We start from the raw sequence: 23,696 nt of genomic DNA on the forward strand, positions 1-23,696 counted from the left end.
TATAGTTTTCGAGTAAATCAATGAAATGTAAAAACACTGCTTTTGCGAACGTTTATGTGCAATTTGCCTTGTTTATATGCAATTTCTGAATCATGTTTTAAATTACAAACATAATTAGTCCAGCACCTCACCGACAGGTTACGCCACCGACGTAAAATTAATCAACAATTTGCAATTAGTTAAATTAACAATTTAAATCAACTACTTAATTCCAAATGTATTATAAACATGCATTAAATACGCACACATTCAATATTTGTTTTTAATTGTAACATTTTTTTTCGTGAGAATTTTCTTTAATAATTTAATTTCAAATTTGAAATGAATTCACTTTGAAAATGCGTCAATCCAATTGTAATTGAATTGTAATGAATTGTAAACTTCGTGAAACGTACAGGTGTTAATCTAATAAATGGAAATCCTAGATGGTTATGAAATCATTGAATGACAACAATGCTTTCAACTTTTTATACAAATGGTGGCATCAGGAAGCGTCACATTGTTCAGCAAAAGTAAATTGTTGAGGAAAAGTGTAGAATTATGGAACAACGGGAGAACGCGGATGGATTTCCTCTGGTGTAAGATGCACAATTCATTTAATTTGAGCGTTTTCAATCGCTTCAACGTTAACAACTTCTATTTAGTAATTGAATGCAATAAGTTAGAGTTTTTTTTGGTTATGACAAGCACAATTTAGATCATATTTAGTATTTGATCGTGGATTTGCTCTTATAAATTTAATATAATCATTAAATCATTAATTTATTATTGGTAATTTTTATAATATGCTGTTTGTCGATACCGATGATAGATGGCGCAGGTATCATTTGAATATCTATATTCGAAACTTGCAACAAAGTTTTTTTGTTTGTTTGTTTGTTATTAACAATTGTTTCAAATATTTGTGCAGCGAGAAAACATTCGAAGCGAACACCTTGGTGCCTATAGAACGAGTTCCAAGGCAATATCAGTCAGTCTTCTCGCATTACATGTACTTCAACAGAATCCAATCTGAAGTGTTTCAATCTGTTTTCGAAACTGGTAAGATGAAGAGTGAAGACCACTTCAGAAATATTGATATTATTATATTTTCAGATGAATCGATTCTCGTGTCGGCGCCAACGGGATGCGGAAAGACTGTAATATTCGAGCTTGCAATCGTCAAGTTTCTGAACGATTTGGAAGGCGATACATCGCATTCGAATTTTAAAATAGTTTACGGTAAGATTTCGCTGGCTTAAATACACTTTCGCACTTAACTATTCACGTAACGTTCAGTCGCTCCGATGAAGGCGATCTGCGAGGAGAGATTGTTGGATTGGCACAAGAAGTTCTCACCGCTTGGTCTGCAATGCATCACCGCTACCGGAGACAGCGATAACATAACCTTCAGCAGCCTCCTGAACCACAATCTTATAATAACGACGCCGGAGAAGTGGGATTCGCTGACGAGGAACTGGCGCACGCACATGAATTTCGTGCGTAAAGTTGTTCTGTTTATGATAGATGAGGTGCACTTGCTCAATGATGAATCGAGGGGACCAACGTTGGAAGCTATAGTAAATTAGTAATAATTCTTTGATTTAGGTAAATAATTTTATTTATTTAGGTTAGCCGGATGAAGACCATACAAGTGGAAATTCAAAATCAGATTAGATTCGTTGCAGTCTCGGCTACAGTGCCGAACGTCGAAGACGTATCTGAATGGATTAAAACGAAAAGCAAATCGGCCAAATGTTTTAGGTAATTTGCATGTTGATTTGGAAATTCTTCAATTTCTTCTTTTCTAAATATAGTTTTAGTGATGAGACGAGACCGGTGAAATTGACGAAAATCGTTTTGGGATATCACTTCAATCCATCGTCGACGTATTTCAAGTTCGATATAATGTTGAACTACAAGCTGCAATCCATTCTGATGCAGTACTCCAACCGAAGGCCGACGCTGATCTTCTGCAGCACCAGGAAGAGCGTCGAGATGACGTCCAAGCATTTGGTGCAGAACCTCTCGATCCGGTTGAACGACGCGCAGAAGCAGGTGCTGGAGCGGGCGGCGAACAAACTGGTGGAGAAGACGGTGAAGGAGACTTTGATCTACGGCGTCGCCGTCCACCATGCCGGATTGCTACCGGAGAGTCGCCACTCGATTCAGGAATTGTTTAGGAACGGTACGTTTCGTGAAGATTTGCGCGAGATTTCTGTTTTGAATGTTTGAGTTTTAGGTGACTTACCTGTGCTGGTCACCACCAGCACTCTGGCGATGGGTGTTAACCTTCCGGCGCATCTGGTTATAATCAAATCTACAAAGCAGTACATCAAGGGAGAGTACAGGGATTATTCGGAGAGTTCTCTGCTGCAGATGATGGGAAGGGCTGGGAGGCCGCAATACGATAGCACCGCCACCGCAGTAATCTTAACTTCGTCAGTTGATAAGGTATATTATTATTTTTTTTATTCAATGGCTGGACATAAGTTAGTTTATACAGAAAGCAAAGAAAAGGTGTTTTCCGCGAAATTCTAACCCTGGTAACCGGGAGAGCCGCCGAAGGTGATCTTCGGCACGAAACCGTTTGCGTTGGCCACGTAGTTCACCGTCATCGTCCTTCCATCAGGAAGCAGCACGTAATATGATCCTTGTTTGTTTCCGCCCTGATCGCCGTTTTCGTTCTGGCCGAAGAACGTGTTCGTCGGCGGATTTTCAACTTTGTATTGAAAATCGTACTGCGAAAAGTTAAAAAGATACAGTTACTAAATGCGAATTTCAATTACAAAAAAACAAGGGTAGTTACCGGCTCTGCGGGGCCATTGTTTTGCTGGAACTGAGGCCTGGCCTGTACCAGAGCGACGAACAACAACAGGCATACGAATTTCATCTGCAATTTCAAACACAAAGAGCGGTGATTAGCGATTTGCATCCCGTTTCATCTGAATGCATAATCTTCCAATTAGGAATTATTTATTGCCGACTGTTCGCAAACGAATGCAATATGTTTCCTTGCATTGTTGCGAAATGCACGTGACTCATTTTATCGATTTCAAGTGAAACCTTAGTTATGTTATAGTTTACATCACCGGGACCCTTTTATGTTTGTTCGTTGAAACACACTTACCTTGATGATTGTTTTTTTTACTGTATTCGCACTTATCGACTTTGATGTTTGGAGGTGAGCACTCGAATGAATACCAACGGATGCCCAGGTTTCATTATATACAGGAGAGGAGCCAGCAGCCTTCTTCCTCCTCGACCGCCGACGCGCGAAATCTGCAAATCGGAAAAAATCCCCGAGGTCGCTCGGATGTGCCACCCCCAAACATATTGCGTGACACTGTGGAAAAGGTCTCCACCACACTCAATCCAAGCATTACGCTATTCCTAAACCGTAAAAATTTCAACACAACATCAACAAAAAACGCGAAAACAATATTATTGCTTATTGTGATTACTGAATAATTAGTTGAGTGTATTCTCATGTTCAATTGCAATACCACATAATTTCCTAGAAATTTGTTTATAGAATTGTATAATTTTGAAACTAAAAGTTGAAATCTTCAAAGACTGCACTACTAATAGAGTAATTGTAGCGTAGATCTAGATTTCAATCGGTATTTGTTTGTTTACTGCAAAAACATCTAATTACAATATGTACTCGTTCCAGTCATTTCCATAGCAGATCTTCATAATCATTTTTTCTTGTGCACGTCTTCAAAAAAAAACCCGTCTTCAAGGTGTACCTCTTGAGCGTTATATAAAGAATCAGATTAAATAAGAATTATGACCATCTTGAAATAAACATCGCAGCCTTGAGACTCTTGGGGACGCGCACTAATTGGACGATTCGCATTTCAATATCCATTTGCTCCACCCGTTAATGAATTTATCGTGGAGGGCCAGTGCCGCGTTTTTGCTAATTGCGACCGCGTGGGAGTCGCATAATTGTCGTAATAACGTTAACAATTCGATTACATGCAGGAATGCGCATTTGCGCAACTCTTTCGCTCATTACCATTCCAAATTTAAAGATTTATAACAACTACAGCAACAACAACAACAAAAATCTTCTGTTCTTTTCGATCGACATTTCACGACCAACATCAATAGAATGCCATACACTTTTTTTTTTTTGTTAGTTTAATATGGAGTCTTCGAATAATACACTTTTCGCACCTCATCCCGAAAACCGGGTGCAGTCGCATGCAAGAAGTATAACCAGTATAAACCATCCAGTTCGTATACTTGTTTTGAATTGCAATTGGAATGAAGATCAAATCATCCGGACTCTCTAAATGCCAGAAGGAAGATGAACAATTCACATTCTGCTTCGACATTTTTATCTTGTAGTTGCACCTGTGAAAATACTCTTCCAATCATTCCATAAATGCCATTTAATTTAAATAGCATCTTTGCAATTAATCTTCTCGTTCCAGCATGTTTGTTATTATAATTGTATCAGTTCTTAAGTAACGCAGACAATATTGACAAATAACAAGTATTCTCGTGCTACGGATGATTTCGCTCATTTAATAAATCCCATGTAGTCGACAAGTTAATTATATAAAATGTACATGATCGCCTCGGGCCGGGGTGATTTAAATATCAGCAAAATCGACTAGATTTCTCTTCCACAATGGATATTAATAAATTGCATCAATCGTACAAAATCTCGAGATGCAATTGTAACTGGATGCATTAACAGTTGTGCATCTCTGAATATAATACGTAAACGTTTAAAGATGAAATTAATAGGAAACGCTCACTCGTACATTCATGAATCATTGCAAATTAAAATTTAAATTGTAAATATCGCTATTTGCCCATAATCAGCTGAATCGATTAACAATCGTTTCGTTTTGTTGCAGGCGAAATTCGAGAGGATGATCGGTGGGACTCAACCCGTCGAGTCCGGTTTGCACAACAGCCTCACGGAACATCTGAACGCGGAAATTGTACTTCGTACCATCACCGATATCGGCGTGGCCATGGAATGGCTTACATCCACCTTCCTCTACATCCGGGCGAAGAAGAACCCCAGGCATTACGGATTCGCGTTCGGTTTGAGCCCCACGCAGATCGATGCAAAACTCCTAGAGGTATGCCAGATCTCCATCAACAAACTGGCCAAGCACGGTATGATCTCGATGCTCTACAACGTCAGCATCTCACCCACGAAGAACGGATGTTTGATGGCCAAGTATTACCTCCATTTCGAAACCATGAAACTATTCCAAGAGGTAGTCAATCAATTTTTAAAAGCACGTACTCAAATCATCGGTTTCAGGTGAGCGGAAGCGAAACGCTGCAGCAGATCCTGGCGTTGATCTCGCGATGCCACGAGTTTTCGGACATGTGTTTGAGAGGTAACGACAAGAAAACCCTGAACTTATTGAACAAATGCAAGAATCGAGAGACGATCCGTTTCCCGCTGAGCGGAAAGATTAAAAATTTAGACATGAAAATCAATTGGTAATCAATTGCGTGTGAATCAAATCTTAGGATTCACCACTAATTAATCTCATCAGTTTGATTCAAGCGATCTTCGGTTGTTTGGAGATCGTCGAGACTTCCCTACTTTCTGAAGTGCAGAAGATCATGAAAATAGGAGAACGAGTTTCCAATTGTGCGAAATCAAAATTATTCATTCATTATTCCTAATTAATTAGTTTTAATTATTTGACAGGTTTGGCCGAATTTTTGGAATCCAATCAGAAATGCTTCTCGGCGTTGCACAGTGCCCTAATCTTGGCGAAATGCTTCAGCGCGAAACTCTGGGAAAATTCACCCTACGTGAGTCGACAGCTAACAGGGATCGGTCCAGTTATGTCCACTAATTTGGTAGCAGCAGGAAAAACCACTTTCCAGGCCATCTTAGACACTAATCCTAGACATTTAGAAACTGTAAGTTATAACATTGCTTCATCAACGATTTCTGTAATTAGATTACATTGTAGATTATGCATAGGAAATATCCGCAAGGCGACAACATTTACTCCCAGGTTGAACACTTGCCGCAGTACGAATTATGTTTGGAGGAGATCAAAGTTTCCGAGAGGAAGTCCAGGGTCAGGATCAGAATTTTCCTGAAAAACAGCGGTAAAGTGAAGAACAAGTTGACGATGTACCACGAGAGTGTCATGAATTTGCTGATCGGCGACGAGGACAACAATATTTTCCTTAACGAGAAATACACGTATGTTATTTTTTTATTCACATTTCAATTGTATTCTACGAAACTATTTTTAGTCATAGCTGCTTAATCCAACATACGGAGATTGTGAAGGAATTGCTCGAAAATTTTGAATCGGAGACTGTGCTAAATGCGCACTTCTTCAGCGAGAATTGGGGTAAATCAATCCATTGTCATTTCTATTAATTAATTATTAATTTCAGTTGGAATTGACTCAAACGCAAAGCTTTACCTATTCTGCTCCCCGCCGACACCCGAAGTTACCAATAAGAAATCTAAAGCTACAGTAAGTTAATTAGATCTTATTGTATTAACAACGATGCATTAATAATCTTCAGTCAATCGTAAAGAGTCAAAGCGTGAAGGAAGCTTTAAAAGAAAAGGTAGGAAACAGCAATGCGAAGAGGTTCATCGATCAATATTACCAAGTCATAAAAAATCCGACTTCGAAAACCCCGAAGAAGGTACGTAACTTAAACTTTATTACTAAACGATGTATTACTTCCTTCTTTAACCATAGGTGATAAAACCTGCTGTTCTGACGAATAACAAAGAAGCTGATAATGTGGAAACAGCCACAGTTGTAAAAAGAATTGAAACGTATAAAAGTAAATCTGACGAAGATGAATGCAAATTGTTAATGGAGGAAGACGATAACTTCGATAGCTTCGATCTGGATGTACTAGAGGAAAAACTTCTGGAAAGCTCTAATAACGGAACGGAAGAGATAATCGAAGTTGAAGAACGCGAGTTTGAAGAACCTCAAAAGCTTAATGTAATCTCTAACATACTGATCCAGAAGCCCGCAGAGAATCCAACCAAACTGGCGAAATGTGTTTTGGAAGATTCCTTTTCCGAGACGTCGACGAAACTGGAAACAAGCGGTTATTGTTCCATTCCATCGAATGTTGATATAAATCCATCGAATTTGCACGAATTCAAATCCGACGTACAACATTCGATAGATGAGAGTTTATTTAATCCGAATGCGATAGCGTCGAATCTAAACACATTAAGATCGCAATTTCTTTCGAAAGGATTTCTTCCAAAATTCGACGTCAAAGCAACACCACGCGCGAATGATTTGAGTTTGAACAGCGTTTCGAATCATTCAAAATTTGTATTACAAAAAAACGATAACAATCAGATTCCAACAAAACAAGATAGTAGATATGACACGTTTGGAGGATTCGAAGAACATCCGAAAATGAGCGGAAGATTTAACGAGTCTGCGCTCGATATGCAACTGAAGAAGTACGATTTTCCTCGGAAAAACATTTCAATGAAAATGAATTCGGTGCAAACTGGAGAGCGTTCTGGGAGGAAAGCGGATAGGCGTTTCCAGGAGATTAGGAAAACGTTGGACTTTGAAAATTCTTTATACAACGTGAGTAAATGATTCGTTTCAACAACTAGTATATGTTAATTCGTTTTTATGTTATACAGGATTCTTCTAATGTCAATATTAAAGAGGCGTTCGCATTGAAACCAAAGAAACGTCTGATCCACGAAAGCGACTTTTGCAGCACTGAACCAGATTCGACGGAGAGCAGTTACAACGTTGTGGAAGTGCTGAATCCAAAAAAGAGTAAAGCCAATGTATCCGCCTGGTCCGATGTGAAGAAAAATATTAAGTGGAGTTCGCCTTTGGTGACTTCTAAATACTCGCCGAATTTCAAATCGCCAATATTCAATTTAACGGAAAGGTAGTTAAACGAAACGAATTGATAATTGTAAACATAATGTTATTTTGCAGGATTATAGATGATAGACCTGTGATGAATCGTTTGAAAGTACCCACAAACGTGGTGGATTTTCCAGTCAGTGACCGGCAATGCGATTACGCTTCTTCGGCGAGTGGGACGCAAACTAGAATGTTTGACAAATTCAGCGATTTACTGTCGCACAGCTTTATGGAATCATTGGAGAGGAATAGCGGCGCATCGAAATGTTGCTACCAGAAAGATTTGGCTTCCTACGTGGAAACTTCGGAGAGGTCGAAGAGGAAACGGGAACCGGAGGATTACGAAGATTCCATGCACACGGAAGAACTGTCGAAAGTGGATGATGATGATATCGAGTTCAGTTTTCAGCAGATGTACGACGAGAACGAGACGAGCGTGCTCGACAGATCCGAAGAGTTCCTCGACAAATCGCTGGAAGTCCAATTCAACGAAGCAGATTTCAATGCTACAATTGGCAAGGAGATGAAGACGAACATGATTAAGAGAGAGGACGTATTCGAGAGCGTGCCGAACAAACAATGCAATTATACTGAATCGCATATGAATGAAACGCAGTATCCGATACCTCGTTACATCAGGAATCCGTCGTACGGTCAAGTGAATTTATACGGGAACGTGCCGATGATGTACGGGCGCACCCATAACATGAGAGAGGAGACCATCGTCAGGCCATCTATGCTCGGAGACGGTTACATTCAAGGTGGCATGATGGAAGGGCCGCCGCTGCAGCCGCCACCACCACAATTTCCATATTACTTTCAGAATCCGATGGATTATTACAATATGATGCATCCACAGTACGCATATCCTGGAAACCAGCCGTACGTGAATCCGAATATTCCAGGCTGTAGCGATTGGTACAACAGTCCCAGACCCAGGTATTTCGATCCAAATAATGACAGGCAAAATATGTAATTATCCAAAAACCCTCCCAATCTAAGTACAAGTAAGTTTATATGTTTCTAATTAAAATTATCATCTTCTTCTACTTCTTCTACTTTTATGCATAATCAACTCCCAAAAAAAAGTTGTGATTATGTCGTAATTATTATCAACCAACAGTTACATTTTCCCCTTCAGTAAAATATTCGATACGACTTGTAGTTGATTCTTTAACGTTCTTCCTAAGACTAATTACAAATACTTATTCTACATATAAAATTCACTAAGCAAGTGGACGGGAGTTTGAGGAGTAGGCACGTTTTTGATAAGACGCTCCGCTTCATGTTACTGTTCTCCGTGGGATCTGTCTATTCTGCAGTTTCTTTCTTATAGGTCAGTGTCCTCAATGGTACACAAACTCGGTGGTTGGACCATTCTATTATTATCTATTGTATAACTAATATGTATATTTCTTTGATCATCCACATTCCTCTTTAATTATTACACTTTAGATCGTATAGCTGCGTCTATTTTATCAACACTCAACAGCCTCTTTTTTTGCCGCCCTTAAATATTTGGGGTAGGGTCATAAAACTTAGATAAAGAAAAGGTTGTGTTTTCCACAAGGTCAAAACAGATATCCTTACCTCCTCCCACGCAGCCCCTTTTTCAAATGGATACACTTTTCTATTATATAATTTAGTCTTAGTTAGGGGGCTGAACTGAGAGGTTAGTTTTAGTTGGAGTTAGAGTCGAACAAAGAAAATAGTCTTAGTTGGAGGGTTGAAGTGTGAACACGGTCTTTCTTGAAGAGTCCAGGGAAGATCACTACTTACTTCCTAATGATTAACTTAAGAGGAGAATGTAACTCGTAGTTTTGATAATCCATGAGATCAACTATTGTATAGTTGACTTCTCAATAAAACACTGATATGTACAATGACAATAATTAAGAATATTGCATTTGATATTCATAAACCTCTCTAAGATTCCACAATGACATGAGTGTGAGATAATCCACAGTGTCCAGAGATTTGTAAATCCCGGGACACGACACCAGATTTCGGTTCCGGTTCAAAGTTATAATTTAAAATCGAGTCAAATTGTCGTGTCCCGGGGATGGAATTTTGGACACAATTTGGATCTTCTTGTATTTCTGTGGTGGTGGAGTCTGCAGAGGGTTTTAGTGAAAGGTTTAGACGAAAGTCAATGAACACAATTAATATATTTCAATCACTGTAAATATAAGTTCTTCAACTAGCTTTCAGCTAATAACTCGTAGCTTGGGTTGCCCTTCTCAGACTGACTTGGTATAACATAAACATCCTATTTTATAGTAGGGAATTAACATAGTGAGAGTACAATATTTGGTAAGGGAAGATAGTACCTAACTATCTCTAATAATTAAGTCATTAGGCTTACATATGTACATATTAAAGGTCATTATTGATTGATTAACAATAATAGTCGTTACACAATGATTAGTTATGGGATCTTCCTAAGTGGTATTTGTTCTAAGTCTTAATGACTTACATACATAAACATGTATAAAATAATAAGGGCTTTATTTACCAAATCTTACTATTGTTTTCAATTAAAAAAATTAAAATACACAAGAAATATAAATTAATTAGACTAGACTAGTTCAACACGTGCACTTTTGTAATGTTTCTTCAGTCAGATTTACAGTAATGTCCTTTTTAATCACTTTCATTTCAGTTTGTTCTATTGATAGTCGTGCAATACTCGTGCTTCCCCATTATTCTTCAAATTTTCTCTTTTTACTCGGTTGTTGTTTCAGAGATTTGTTCTTTATGAAGTTCTTCATATTCGGCGTGATGAAAAACGTTGAATATGTCGTTCGGAGCGACTGAATCAAAATCTCGACTATATCGAAAATGTCTACAATAACATTTTTAAATTAATAATCTAATTGTATTTGAGATTATTTCGTAATGTTAATTTAAAAATGCTGTTGTAGAAATTTTCGATATAGTCGGGATTATGATTGTCCGGATTTCGATTGTCGGGATTTCGATACAGTCGAAATCGACCCCGTTCGAAGTTTGCGGCGTGGTTTCCGTTTATTGTGTTATAATTACATAATCTACTTATGAAATATTATGGGGTGCGAGTTGTGTGTGATTATGTATATTTGTAAAAATAATTCGTAGAATTCAAAGAGACGTCTTTTATACATTGTTTGTTTATATACTCTATTCACATTAGACTATATAAATAAACCACACACGAAAGAAAGCAATTATGTAATTAACATTTCGTTCCAGATTCGGTTTTTCAATTGAGCCATTTCACGTTCACGGTTACAGTTACGGTTCTGTCAACAACAACAACAAAAAACCGGTTAATTTCGTTTTACGGTTTTCCGTTCGACTCTCTGCATAGTAGTTATTAATATTGTCGTGTCCCAGGGATGGGGAATTCTGCTGTCGTTTGTGGAGTCTCAGTTAAATAATTCAATTGGTTTTACATAACTTTATTCGTTACTTATTCGTCTTCTGCTGAGACTATATTGAGTCTTTGAATGTTTTACTGAGACTCATTCTAAAATACTTATTCTACTTACAAAGTTAATTCTTATTAATACGGGATGGAAGTTGTGATTTAGAGTAGGCTTTGTGTGTGTTGGTGCTTTTGTTTATTTATAAGACCGGGACAAATTCCTATGCATTTGTTTATATGAAAAAGATGATCGATTACGACTTTATACGTTACGATCTTTATGTGTTTATAATAAGGACTTGAATTCGGAGTAAAGGTATAAGAGTATCGATGGAAATGTTTACGCTTGGTCCCCTTTGTTTATATTAAAATGTATCGAACTGGAATCACGATAGAGATTCCTTTATGCTAATGTTTATATAATAATGCGACTAAGAGACGTCTTTTTTTATTAACAATAATAATGGTTGGCCAGGACAAATGTTTGACAATCGAGAGTCGCGCATCCAAGGAGACTGTCTTCTTTTTGGTAATCGTTACTCTTTATATATCGAGTAATCAGTGAAAGCGTGCACATTAACTAGTCCTTACATTACAATAACGCGCACATTAATAAGTCTTTACGTGCTGCTTTCATAAAAAAAAACACACACACACACACGAAGAGAAAATACTTGTTTAATGAAACAAACATTTTCAAAGTGGAAAGAAATCGCGTGTAATTAAATGACGCGCAGCAACGCTCAACTTTTGACCCCTCCCCCTTAGCTGAAGAACAAACCGTACAGGCGTAACAGAACGTTCGAAGACAGACAGACTTCTTCAGTCTTCAGCAACCCCCGAATGAATGTAGAGAGTATAAATGTGATAACCATGTACAACAATTACTGTGGAAACCAAATGCAGGGATCGTGGAGGAACTACAATCACAATAACAACAATAACTTCCAAACGCTGGATCAAACGTTTTCACCAGTAAGTCGAGCTTGCGAATAAAACAAATAAAAGAGAGAATGATTGAGACGCGAACGCGGCATATTCAACGCTGACCCACGCACAAAATACACGCTTTCTCGGAACGTTTCGATAAATTGCGAGATTATTATGTAAATCTGCGAAATGCAGCGAATTTTGATTGCGATGCAACGAATATTTTGTTTGATTAGCTGCAGCAGCAACAACAACAACAAGTTTATTGTTAGGTGCGAAAGTATTTTATTTGGGGGGCTTATAAATGGGAGCATTTGTAAGGAAGATTTGGTTGGACCGAAGAAATATCAATGAGGCGCACTAAAAACGTACCACCATAAAACTTTTATCACTAAACCAAACAATTTTCTTTCAAATCTTCGACCGTAAAAGGTTGTTGAGATAAGGCGGAGGTGGTTCTTCTTCAAGTAAATATAGCAAAATAACAAAAGACATAAGAAATCTTGAAAGATAAGATATCTTTTCATGAAGAATTTATGAAGAAATCAAAGTTTTATCTGCAAATATTGAAAAGTTCAGGTTCACTGAACACGAAAAAAGTACACTGAACGTAATTTCAGTTAATTTTCTTTTCCATTATTTAAAAACTGCGCAAGTTTCATCACCATGTTAAGAATTAATTTATTTAAATGAACTTTATAGATTGGAAATGCATCGCAAATTCAGAACTTCGGTGAGTAAACTTATTTCGATGAAAAAGAATGGACAAATTAAGCATTAACAAATTAAGTCCAACACTCGAATTTCTAAGAAAAAACGTATTAAACCATTTTGTTGTCCTAAGATTTTGGATAAATAAAGATTTGAAATGCGACGAAGACAACACCAAAGGAAAAGGCGAAAAAAAATCTCAAGGGTGGTGGAACTTTAGAAACTTTACCTGAAACGCAGACGACGTCTTTGGGTATGTTTTTCTTTGAGTGACGACTCTACAAGCCAAGCATGTGCTAGAAAACGCTGCACATAAATGCGTGTGATTCATGTTACTCCTACGGATGCTGACTCTCCACTTCAGCGAGATCCCTTTGTTTACATTAGAACAACGCGTGTTGTGTGTGTTTTTTTTTTAAATTGTTTGAAACAAGAGCTTAATTGTTACCATAGTGATCGATATAAACAGATTAATAATGTCTATTGGATCGGATGCTTGATTGTTGCTATGGTTATATAAAATAAATAGCAATTGTTTGTGAAGAACAATTGAGGATGTCTTGTGAGAAATCTTACGTTTATTTTTTTTTTGTTTTTCTTAATAAGTGGAAAAAAAAATGGTAAAAGGGGGATGGGGGATGGTAAAAAAAAAATTTACGACCTTCTCTCCTCTCTTCTCATCCCATTTCCAAGAACCACTCGCACTTTTTGTCTCTGGTACCAAGAAAATAAGACAAGATCGGTCAGTGTATATTCGAGAGCCCTACAATTTGTGTTCACCTTCTCAGTGCATGCTTTCATGTTCAACTAATTCTCGTTAGTTGCAAATGAGGGATTGCTGTTATTTACATTTAATCCAGGTTCGTAAAAAAAATAATTAATAACACAAAATACAACAAGAATGAACTACGTTTAACAAGATTTAAGTAAGTATATCGTTTTTGCATGGAAACAATCGAGACGTTTAGAAACAAACAAACGAAATTGAAACAAAACAAAACAAAAGAAGTCAGCGATTTCTGTCAAAAACAAAAGAATCTTTCAATTCTAACACTGTATAAGCCAGCGGTTTCCAAAATGGACTATTGCCAAGGGAGGCGTAGGAGCATAAAGGTTGGAAACCGCTGGTATAAGCTAACAAATTTATATTTCTGCATCAGGATGTTCGAATTTCTTGATTATTTCAGTGATTTTTGATATTAACTTTGAATGTTATTATTAAAATAAGCTTTATTATTTTATTATCAGATGGCGTCTTGAAATATAATTGATGGTAGGTAACTTTAATAACAACTTCGTTGCTGTTATTTTGGCTGCGGTAAATTATTATTATCGTTCGGCATGTTGTGACTTGATATTCTCTTTTTTACTGATGACGTAAAACTATTTCATTGTTTATTTATTGTGTTTCCAAGGTAATATCCAAATCGTCTGTCAAACAGTTTCAAGTCCGATGATTGATCTTGAGTTTACTTAGAGCTTAAACATCAACAGACTTTGAAGTTATGGTTATAGTTTGCAGTGTTTGTTACATATAGAAATATGCAACGAGTGTGAACAGTTTCCGTGGACGGAGAAAGATTTCCGCGTTGATAATTTATAGAAGAAGCACAAAAAAAAAAAGTTGTAATTTCTGTTATGTTTCAGAAGGGTTATCGGAAGAAGTACGCGAGGCCGCCTTCGGAAACGGGACACATGTAAGTTTAATTAAGTTTAGATAGCCACGCATTTTGTTACTTTTGTTTTTTATGTAGGAGTTATTCGAATAGAGGAGGAGGAGGAGGAGGAGGAGGAGGGTATTCGCAAAGACCGTGGCATTCGAGGAATCAACGTGGAAACAGGCAAAATCTGTACTTGAACGACGTCTACCACGGCGTCAATAACAATTACAAGTATTATGACGGCGGTGGGAAGAGGTACGACAGTGCAGCGCCGTCGTCGAGACGCCCGATCTCCCACAGACCGTACAACAGTTTCCACAGTTTCCGCGGTAACCGTCACTGGAGGCCTGATCGTGCCCCAATGATGAACGACTACCGGAACATGTCGGAGGATTACAACCCCGAAGAGTTCCAACCGATCGACGTGCAATCGTTGAGCCCGACGGACACGAGCGTCGAGTTTCCCGAAGAGGAGTTCGTGGAGTCTCCCAACGAAGATCAAATGGATGAACTTGCATTGGAGATTCCCTGCTGCGCCGGTGTTAAGGTGGAGGAATCCGAAATTCAGGGAATCTCCAAGAATATCAAGCTGGAGGAGGAAGATAATAATAACGTTGCAGATGTCCAGTGCACGCCGATTCGAGTGCAGACTGAGAACGCGAAGGATGATAGTCAAGAGGCTGTTTTGAAAGTAGCTGAACCAGACAAATCTTATTTGCGAACTGCGGGAAGCGCTGACAAGTCCGTAGAAGTACGAGAGATAAAGCATATTATAATCGAAGAGATCCTCGTCGAAGAGAAGACCATCACGCGGATGGATCGCGAATACAAGACGATGCCGGAGGAGACCGTTCAAATCAAGACCGAAATTATTGATGAAACACCACTCGTGTATTCTAGTAGTAGAATGAGCGACCGAACGGATGGAAACGACTCCATTTACGATTTGTACATAGATGAAGATCGTATTGATGATCGCACCGACGAGTATATTGATCTGATGTGTGATTACCAAGAGGATGTTGAACGTATGTTTACTGATGAGGAATCCGAGCTTAAAAACGAAGATTTGTCTAATCTAATATACGAAGAGCAGGTTATCATCAAGACGGAGAAATCCAGCAGTTCGTTTGGACTCGAAAGCGATAAACAGTTGTTGGACGCGAACAATCATTCAGTGAAAGAGGAAATGAGAGAAGTCGATCCGGAGATGAGCGTGAACGAAATTGAACAAGTTCTGATGCGCAAATGGAATTTACTGTACGTCGAGAGTATGCCGCCGACATTCAGTCAATACGTGTTCCTGCTTCAAGAAGAAGTCGAGAACTTGAAAGGGCTTTATTCGCAATTGGCGCCTACGCTGAAGAATCTCCAGATGAATTATCTGCCGTTCGCCGGTTTCGTCGAGCTCCGCAGGAGTTTCAACAGGTATCCGATCATCTCGACTGTAATCTCGAACATGTTCAATGAGTACATCAAGGAGCAGAAGTTGCGAACGCAAAGCGATTTCTCGCTCTTGGAGCAGGTGGAGAAGCGGCACAACTTGAACAGAGCGAAATCCAACTCTGTGCAGAACCTCTCTGCAATGTTAGCAGCAGCGCCAGTTATCAACTTCGAAGTGAACGATTCGCTGAACGACAATTACCAATTGGTGGAGATCGATTTGCAAGTGAGCAAGCAGAAGCGTCTCAGAAGAAATTCAACTGGGTCGGTCAGCAAGAAATCCAACTACACGGAGGACGCTACATACATTTACTTCAACGAGTACGCAGAGAGGGCCAAATGCAAGGAGAAATCTATTGATTTGAGTAAAGTCGACGTGATTTACGCCAACATTCTCGATCCGCGTATAAGGAGATCGATGTATCCAGAGAGGTCGAGGAAAACGACGCGGGTCGTCGTCGTCGACGATTCCACGAAACTCGTTCGAGAAACTGACGATATCAAGAGAAAGTTTTTAGATATATTCGGCGATGATGCGGATTTATTACAAGATGGTTCTGCTGAAAAGGATACCGAAACTGATGATAATAGAAAATCGAAGAAATGTAGCAAGCAAAGAAGCGAAGAAATAACATCGACGACAGCAGACGATGATGCGATCAAGGAAATTAAAAAGAAGAAAAAAAGAAACGCAGAGAATTCTGCTTATAATAGAGTATTGAAGAAGGTTAACAAGCAAAAGTTTATCGATGAAATCGGGTCGGCGACGGAGGATGATGACGTGAAGAAGTGTAAAAAGAGGAACAAGGAAAATGAAGATGTAAAAGGACAACAAAGTAACCAGCAGATACCAAAGAAAGTCAGCAAACGAAAGAACAGCGAAGAAGCTGATTGTACGATCATCAAGAAGAGGAATAAGGAGAGCAAGCATGTTGGCAAACATCGACATTCTACAAGTAAGAAGGAAAGTGGTGAGCATAATGCGAAGAGTCGAAGACACAGCTGTGACTATCGTAATTCGCCGGACGAGAAAAGCCAGAGAGGAGAGAGGAAAAGGAAGATTTCGACAGACGATGATGATAAGTCGAGCATTGTGGAGAAAAAGAGCGAAGAAAACGTAAAGTACACGAAATCTGAAGTTAGTCCAAACAAGAAGTTCAACGATATGCCCCTGCTGAATGTAACAATCAGTGATAGTTCCATCGAGGAATTGTTTCCCACGCAGAATAACTCGGATATGCTCTCATTGAGTATTATAGATGAGAGGACGCAATCGGAGACGACGTACATCGATCTGGTTTCACCTGCGACGAGTATTGTTTTTCATATGGAGGAGGAAGAATCCGTCGCAACCCTAGAAAAACAGGTAAAGTCAGAGAATCAAACCGAAGAAGAGCAATCATCTTCAGGCATCGAAATTGAAATCGCATGTAACTTGGAAGTAGATTCGAGCAAAGACAAAGTCTTGGAATCAATAGTCGTTGAAAACGATGATACTGTTATTTCCATCGAGAGCACAAACTCTGAGAGTTCTACGGAACTGTTAAAGGAGAAAAACGAATTATCAAATGCGACAATCGATTCTGTGATTGAGCCGCGAGTTTCCGTGAATTCACGCGAAATTCCGGCGACTTCTTCCATAGAGAACGCAATGAAAACAACATCTACCAATTCGTCCGTGATAACGTTCGCCTCGTTGAATTATATTCCACAAAATCGGACAGAGCAGGTGGTACATCAAAATACTCTGAATGAAGATAGTAATTTGCAAAAGTTATGCTCGACGAAAAACAGTTTTCATAAGAAGCAGAATTCGTACCGGCGGAAAGCGTTGGTCGCTCAACAGCAGTATCTGTCTGGTAAAATAATGGTTAACGCTAGTACAACGAGCAGTGCGAATACGAGTCTGCAGACTGGTGGAATGATCAATAGTGATAATGCTACAAGCATTGCGAATATGAACAATATTGCAGAAACGCATAGAATCCAGACTGTCGTGAATGTGCCTGGAGGTGGAGGACTGATCTATAGTGTTGATATGAGCGGTAAGAATCTGAACAATGTTGCAGAAACGCAGAGATTGCAGGATTTTCTTAATGCACCTGGAGGAGGAATTTTCAATACTGTTGCTACTACAGTCAATCCGAATCTGCAGAAAATGCAGAATCAAGTGAAAGAACTTGAAGGTAAAGGAATGGTCAATAGTAATAACACATTTGCAAGTAATGCAAATTTGAATAATATTGTAGAACCGAAGAGAATGCAGACTGTTGTGACTGCCACCACTACTACTACTACTACAAGCAGTGCGAATATTGTTGAAATGCAGAGAGGGCAGACGTCAATGAATAATCAGGCTATAAGATTGGTATCTATGCCCTTGTACCAGTACAAAAGAACTGCAGAAACTAAAGCAGTCTTCTCTGCGAGACCCGTGATGAGTCAACTGATGACATCGTGCAGCAGCGGCAGTAGCAGTAGCAGCTCGAAGTCGCTTGTTGCTCAACAGCCGCAGCAGCAGCGGAAAGTCAATGTCAGCAAAATGAACATGAGCGAGTTCGTTGAGAAGTTTCTATCCTACTATTGCCTCTTCGTCAACCAGGTGAAGATGAAAGTTACATTACAGAAGTCCGATGTTGAATGCGAAATGCAGGCAGCGCATATTCAAAACATGGTCATCCGGAGAATGATTTGCGAACTGCAGAGAATAATCGACAGTTGTCACGTGGAAGAGTTCAGCATCAACGCTCTGATCGAGGAGATTTCGAAGCTGGGCGATTTGTACTTCTTCCTCACCGTCTTCGTGACTAACGCTAAACGTACACGAACGGACTTTGGAAGGATTCTCATCGACCAAATGAACTGCACCACGAAGCTCTTCGAGACGTTGGACTTTGTCGGCTACAGTACCGCCAAGTTTTTGCTCTCGCCCATGTCGTACGACCAGAGAATCAGTCTGTACGCTCAGGTCGTCAAATATCGATCGCTCTGCATATTGAATTCCCCGCAGATGGATCAACGACCTAATAGAACTGTAAGTGAAGAAACTTAATCGATTTTCATTAGTCTTTTCAATCATTTTCTTCAGGTTCGAATAGATTCCATCGTTAAGGAAGACATGTACTTGTGCGTTTGCGGAAAGATTGCAATTATTGCTTGCAAATGCAAGAGGGTCGTCTATTGTTCCATAGACTGCAAAGTAAGTCGAACACTCTGTTAACGCTTTCTTGATTATGTTTTTTTTAACTATTTTTTTTGTTTTTTAGATAAAAAATTTGAATGAGCACAAGAGATCTTGCATTGGGTAAAGTTAGTTGTTGAACGTACTTTCCTTTTTCTTTCTTTACCTTTAAAATTAATGTACCTGGTGATATTTCGTTTATGATTCATATTGAATCAGCAAATTAGTTTTGTTTTTTATATAAATATATAATGTGTACAGAATCCAGTCAGTATTAGAGTGTACAGAAGCAATAACAACCAATTTCGTTCCTTTTTATGTAAATAAGATACAAATTTTGTTACCATTAGATGTCTAATAGAGGGCGGTCATGGTCGTGTGTGTGTGTATGGTTATCGCCTGTATCACGAAAATCTGATACTAAATAGGGCCAAAGAGAGATTTATTTATCAATAAATAAAAGTATTTTAAATGTTTCTTTTATTTCCTTCATACGTTGAGTCTTTCTTCTTACAATTTTGTTTTTTACTTATTTGAAACAAATTTCATATTTATCCAAGTTTTCAAAGATCCAAAAGTAATATACATATATAAATGGTTGATGCGCCTGGGTATCATTCTCAAAATAATTTCAATAATGTTATCAAATTCTATTGGAATATACTGAGCAGGGATAAGGCAAAAACTAGTCCTTTTATTTTGAGTTGGTATTAACTTTTTGTCTATGTGTATAGAGAGAAGAAGATTTTTTTAGTGATTTTTAGAGCGAATCGGTTGAACTCCGAGACGTTCGGAAACACTCGGAACTATTTCAAATGTTTGTTTCATATATTTTATACTTTATTTATTTAACATTGGTATTAACAGATTTATTTTTCTAGTTTCCCCCCAACGACGAATTTATTAACTAGCAACTGACCACAACTGACGATCCGCTGATACTGAGTGTCTCAAAGAAACACGTACACTTCATTGATTTCATATAATTAGAATCAATGTAAATTTTAATTTTGTTATAATCTGTGTACGCATATATGTTATGGGCCACCGTGTATATGTGTTTGCTGCTGCTATCTGTGCAACGAAGGAAGGAATCATTCCATGTATGGTTATTTCAATGTTTCTCAGCCTGCGCTGCTGCTGCTGCGATTCGTGTTCGGCCTCACGTTGGCAGTCCTGCCCCGTCATTCGCTTTTGACAAGTGTCAACGACTTGTAAAGTAAAGTTTTGTGATATAATCTACAAATTTTATTCGTAGTTTTAAGGGTTCAAACTAAATAGAAAGATATTCGAGAAAGATGGTGAGTTTCGAACGCTACACGATAATAGCAGGTGTACGGAGGGCGGTGGAGGCGCGACGGTGCGCGGGATAAAACGCGAAATAATGTCCACACCCAAAAATAGTATATATCATCATCAGGTAGATACGAGATAATAACGAATGTGTTTTGCGTGTTTGGTTTAGGGCGAGCAACAGTTCGATTGCGCGTTGGACCTGATGAGGCGGCTGCCGCCCCAGGAGATCGAGAAGAACCTGATCGACCTGATTGATCTGGTGCCGAGCCTCTGTGAGGATCTGCTCTCATCCGTTGACCAGCCTTTGAAAATTGCCAAAGATAAGGAAATGCATAAGGATTATCTACTATGTGATTACAACAGGGATGGTGATTCATACAGGTTGGTATCATTACATATAGATATGTATATATGATCAGTGTTAATTGTTGAAATCGTAGGAGTCCCTGGTCCAACACTTATGACCCGCCATTGGAAGATGGCTCAATGCCCTCGGAACGCCTTAGGAAATTAGAACTGGATGCTAATAATGCCTTCGACATGTACAGGGACATGTACTTTGAAGGCGGTGTGTCCTCTGTTTACTTTTGGGATTTGGAGCACGGCTTTGCTGGTTAGTTGATTGTTTATATACGTGTGTGTGTGCGTTGTGTTGACTACTAATCATTTCGTAGGCGTTATTCTCATCAAGAAGACTGGGGATGGTAGTAAAAGGATCAAAGGCTGCTGGGACTCTATACATGTGGTGGAGGTGCAGGAGAAGAGTTCTGGGCGCACGTCGCATTACAAAATGACGAGCACCGTTATGCTGTGGCTGCAGACAAATAAACAGGGCTCTGGCACAATGAATTTGGGCGGAAGTCTGACGAGACAAGTACGTATTTCATATTTCATACTTATTATGATCATCAATTGAGTGATGTTGTTGTTGTTGTTTTCAGATTGAGCAGGATGCGCCTGTGAACGACGTGAATCCGCATATAGCGAACATCGGGAAGATGGTCGAGCAGATGGAGAACCAAATCAGAAACACGCTGAATGAAATCTACTTCAGCAAGACTAAGGACATCGTGAACAGCTTAAGGTCAGTGCAGCCGCTGACGGAGACGAGGCAACAGCAGGCCCTGAAGCAAGACTTGGCGGCGGCGTTACAGCGTCGGAACAAGACCGACAACTGATCCGAAGCCGAATATTACGATTATTATTATTAATCCATTACTACTACTACTACTATTACTATTACTACTATTATCATTATTATATATTTTTTTAAATTTACATTATACACACACACACACAACACCCAAACACAGACAGACAGACATAAACATAGAAGTAAAAAGGGATACGAAAACAAAGAAACAAACATCTTGAGGATAATATAATAAGGGCAAACAGAAGTTTTGCCTTGAACATGTTAAAGGATTTATGCGGTAGATATAGATAGGAACACAGATTATCATTACTTTCTTTAACCTTCTTTGATATCATAAACTTTTGTTTTTAAAATGGGTCGCCTGCTTTTCTTTATCCTGAATAATCGGGCGCCTGACTTGTTGCAATTTATATTTATTCGTTCCATTTATTATTAATTAATTAATTAATATTACACGATTTTTTTTTACTTGATATTTTTAAGCACACTCTGATCAACGAAACTGATTTTTTTTTGTTTTGTTTCTCTCTTAACAAAATTCGTTTGTTTTCGACTAAATCTATATATATATATATACACACAAAACAAAACAAAACAAACAACATACCTTTTGTATAAAGAAATCATTTAACATGTTTTTATTTTCTGTTTGTTTGTTCGTCGTTCAGTTTCGTTTTCGATTTTGAACAAGAGATGAAATTACGAAGTATTACGTGCTTGTATAATTGTATAAGATTATATTATACATATTTTTTGTTTCGTGGTTTGGCTTCGTGATCGCGCGCGCTTCATCGTTTTTGGTTTTTTTTTCTCCTTTTCGTCAAGTTTGGAAAGTACATTTGAAACATGTACTGCAAATATATATATATATGATGAGAAAATGGAACATTTGTCGCGAGAAGACTTAATGTTGTTATATTATGATGATGATGATGTTGATGATGATGAGCGACACTAGCAAATATATAGATGAATTAACGAGAGACGGAGAGAATCCACACAAAAAAACACACACACATATATAGAGAGAGACAGACGCGAGTGAAAGGTGAAAGAAAAATTGGAAGAAAGAGAAAAAAGTATATATATATATTATTAAAAAGTAAATATATTATGGTGCATTTGAATTTATAATTAATAAGCTCAATTATAAGTAGAATGTTGGATATGATTGACGTGTGTTAACACTTTTAACTTTCGTTCTCTTCTTCGTATGAAAACGAGAAACAAACACCACCATCAATTACCACAATCCTTTTATACAACCCCCCTAACACACAATCCCCCTTCAACATTACTGATAAGGCCTCTTCGTCCTCCTCTCTCTCCTCTCCACTTTTACTTCATTACAAAACAAATAACAATTCTATATATATTTCCTCCCATCCCCGCCCCCCGTCGTTTTTTTTTTGTCTTCTTCTTCTTTTCGTAATTGTAAGTAAAGATAAGTTTAACAAAAAAAAAAGAGCGTTATAGATGGTTATATTGTATTATAAATTATTCTTTAATAATAAATAAATTTTTATAAGTGCGATCGTTTCAATCATCAGTCTGAATGAATCAGTATAGATCAGTGGTTTCCAAACTTGATTTCACGCCTCCTAAGGGAAGGCGTGGACTAGTCTAATGGGAGGCGTGGACTAGTCTAAGGGAAGGCGTTGACTAGTCTAAGGGGAGTCGTGGACTAGTCTAAGGGAAGGCGTGGACTAGTCTAATGGGAGGCGTGGACTAGTCTAAGGGAAGGCGTTGACTAGTCTAAGGGGAGTCGTGGACTAGTCTAAGGGGAGGCGTGGACTAGTCTAAGGGAAGGCGTGGACTAGTCTAAGGGGAGGCGTTGACTAGTCTAAGGGGAGGCGTGGACTAGTCTAAGGGGAGGCGTGGACTAGTCTAAGGGAAGGCGTGGACTAGTCTAAGGGGAGGCGTGGACTAGTCTAAGGGGAGGCGTTGACTAGTCTAAGGGGAGGTCGTGGACTAGTCTAAGGGGAGGCGTGACTAGTCTAGGGAAGGCGTGGACTAGTCTAAGGGGAGGCGTTGACTAGTCTAAGGG

General features: G+C 38.7%; 3 protein-coding genes across 5 annotated transcripts; all 3 read left to right on the plus strand.

Annotated features, from left to right (window-relative positions):
* The first annotated feature begins 498 nt into the window (after positions 1-498).
* LOC108567461 (probable ATP-dependent DNA helicase HFM1) lies at positions 499-9,023 on the plus strand. Its single transcript, XM_017927955.1, has 18 exons — positions 499-578; positions 911-1,041; positions 1,096-1,221; positions 1,279-1,559; positions 1,610-1,743; positions 1,797-2,167; positions 2,222-2,433; positions 4,857-5,228; positions 5,276-5,460; positions 5,517-5,614; positions 5,675-5,892; positions 5,946-6,184; positions 6,238-6,338; positions 6,385-6,467; positions 6,520-6,645; positions 6,702-7,568; positions 7,628-7,887; positions 7,938-9,023. The coding sequence occupies exons 1-18, from the start codon at positions 541-543 to the stop codon at positions 8,839-8,841; spliced, it is 4,746 nt and encodes a 1,581-aa protein (XP_017783444.1). The 5' UTR covers positions 499-540; the 3' UTR covers positions 8,842-9,023.
* Positions 9,024-11,549: 2,526 nt separating this feature from the next.
* LOC108567473 lies at positions 11,550-19,625 on the plus strand. 3 transcript variants are annotated; one of them, XM_017927975.1, is made up of 6 exons: positions 11,550-12,246; positions 14,563-14,609; positions 14,667-18,202; positions 18,266-19,050; positions 19,105-19,215; positions 19,283-19,625. In XM_017927975.1, the coding sequence occupies exons 1-6, from the start codon at positions 12,115-12,117 to the stop codon at positions 19,322-19,324; spliced, it is 4,653 nt and encodes a 1,550-aa protein (XP_017783464.1). In that variant the 5' UTR covers positions 11,550-12,114; the 3' UTR covers positions 19,325-19,625. The 3 variants fall into 3 exon arrangements, with proteins under 3 accessions (XP_017783464.1, XP_017783455.1, XP_017783472.1); XM_017927966.1 differs by having other exon boundaries at positions 14,667-19,050; XM_017927983.1 differs by lacking the exon at positions 11,550-12,246 and adding an exon at positions 12,817-12,934 and having other exon boundaries at positions 14,560-14,609; positions 14,667-19,050.
* Positions 19,626-20,365: 740 nt separating this feature from the next.
* On the plus strand, positions 20,366-22,201 carry LOC108567452 (F-actin-capping protein subunit beta). The gene is made up of 5 exons (XM_017927943.1): positions 20,366-20,498; positions 20,663-20,874; positions 20,934-21,106; positions 21,168-21,367; positions 21,435-22,201. Exons 1-5 carry the CDS (start codon positions 20,496-20,498, stop codon positions 21,669-21,671), a joined length of 825 nt encoding a protein of 274 aa, XP_017783432.1. The 5' UTR covers positions 20,366-20,495; the 3' UTR covers positions 21,672-22,201.
* The last annotated feature ends 1,495 nt before the right edge of the window (positions 22,202-23,696 follow it).

This window comes from Nicrophorus vespilloides, unplaced genomic scaffold, assembly GCF_001412225.1.
Source record: "Nicrophorus vespilloides isolate i.1.1-1 unplaced genomic scaffold, Nicve_v1.0, whole genome shotgun sequence".
NCBI lineage: Eukaryota > Metazoa > Arthropoda > Insecta > Coleoptera > Silphidae > Nicrophorus > Nicrophorus vespilloides.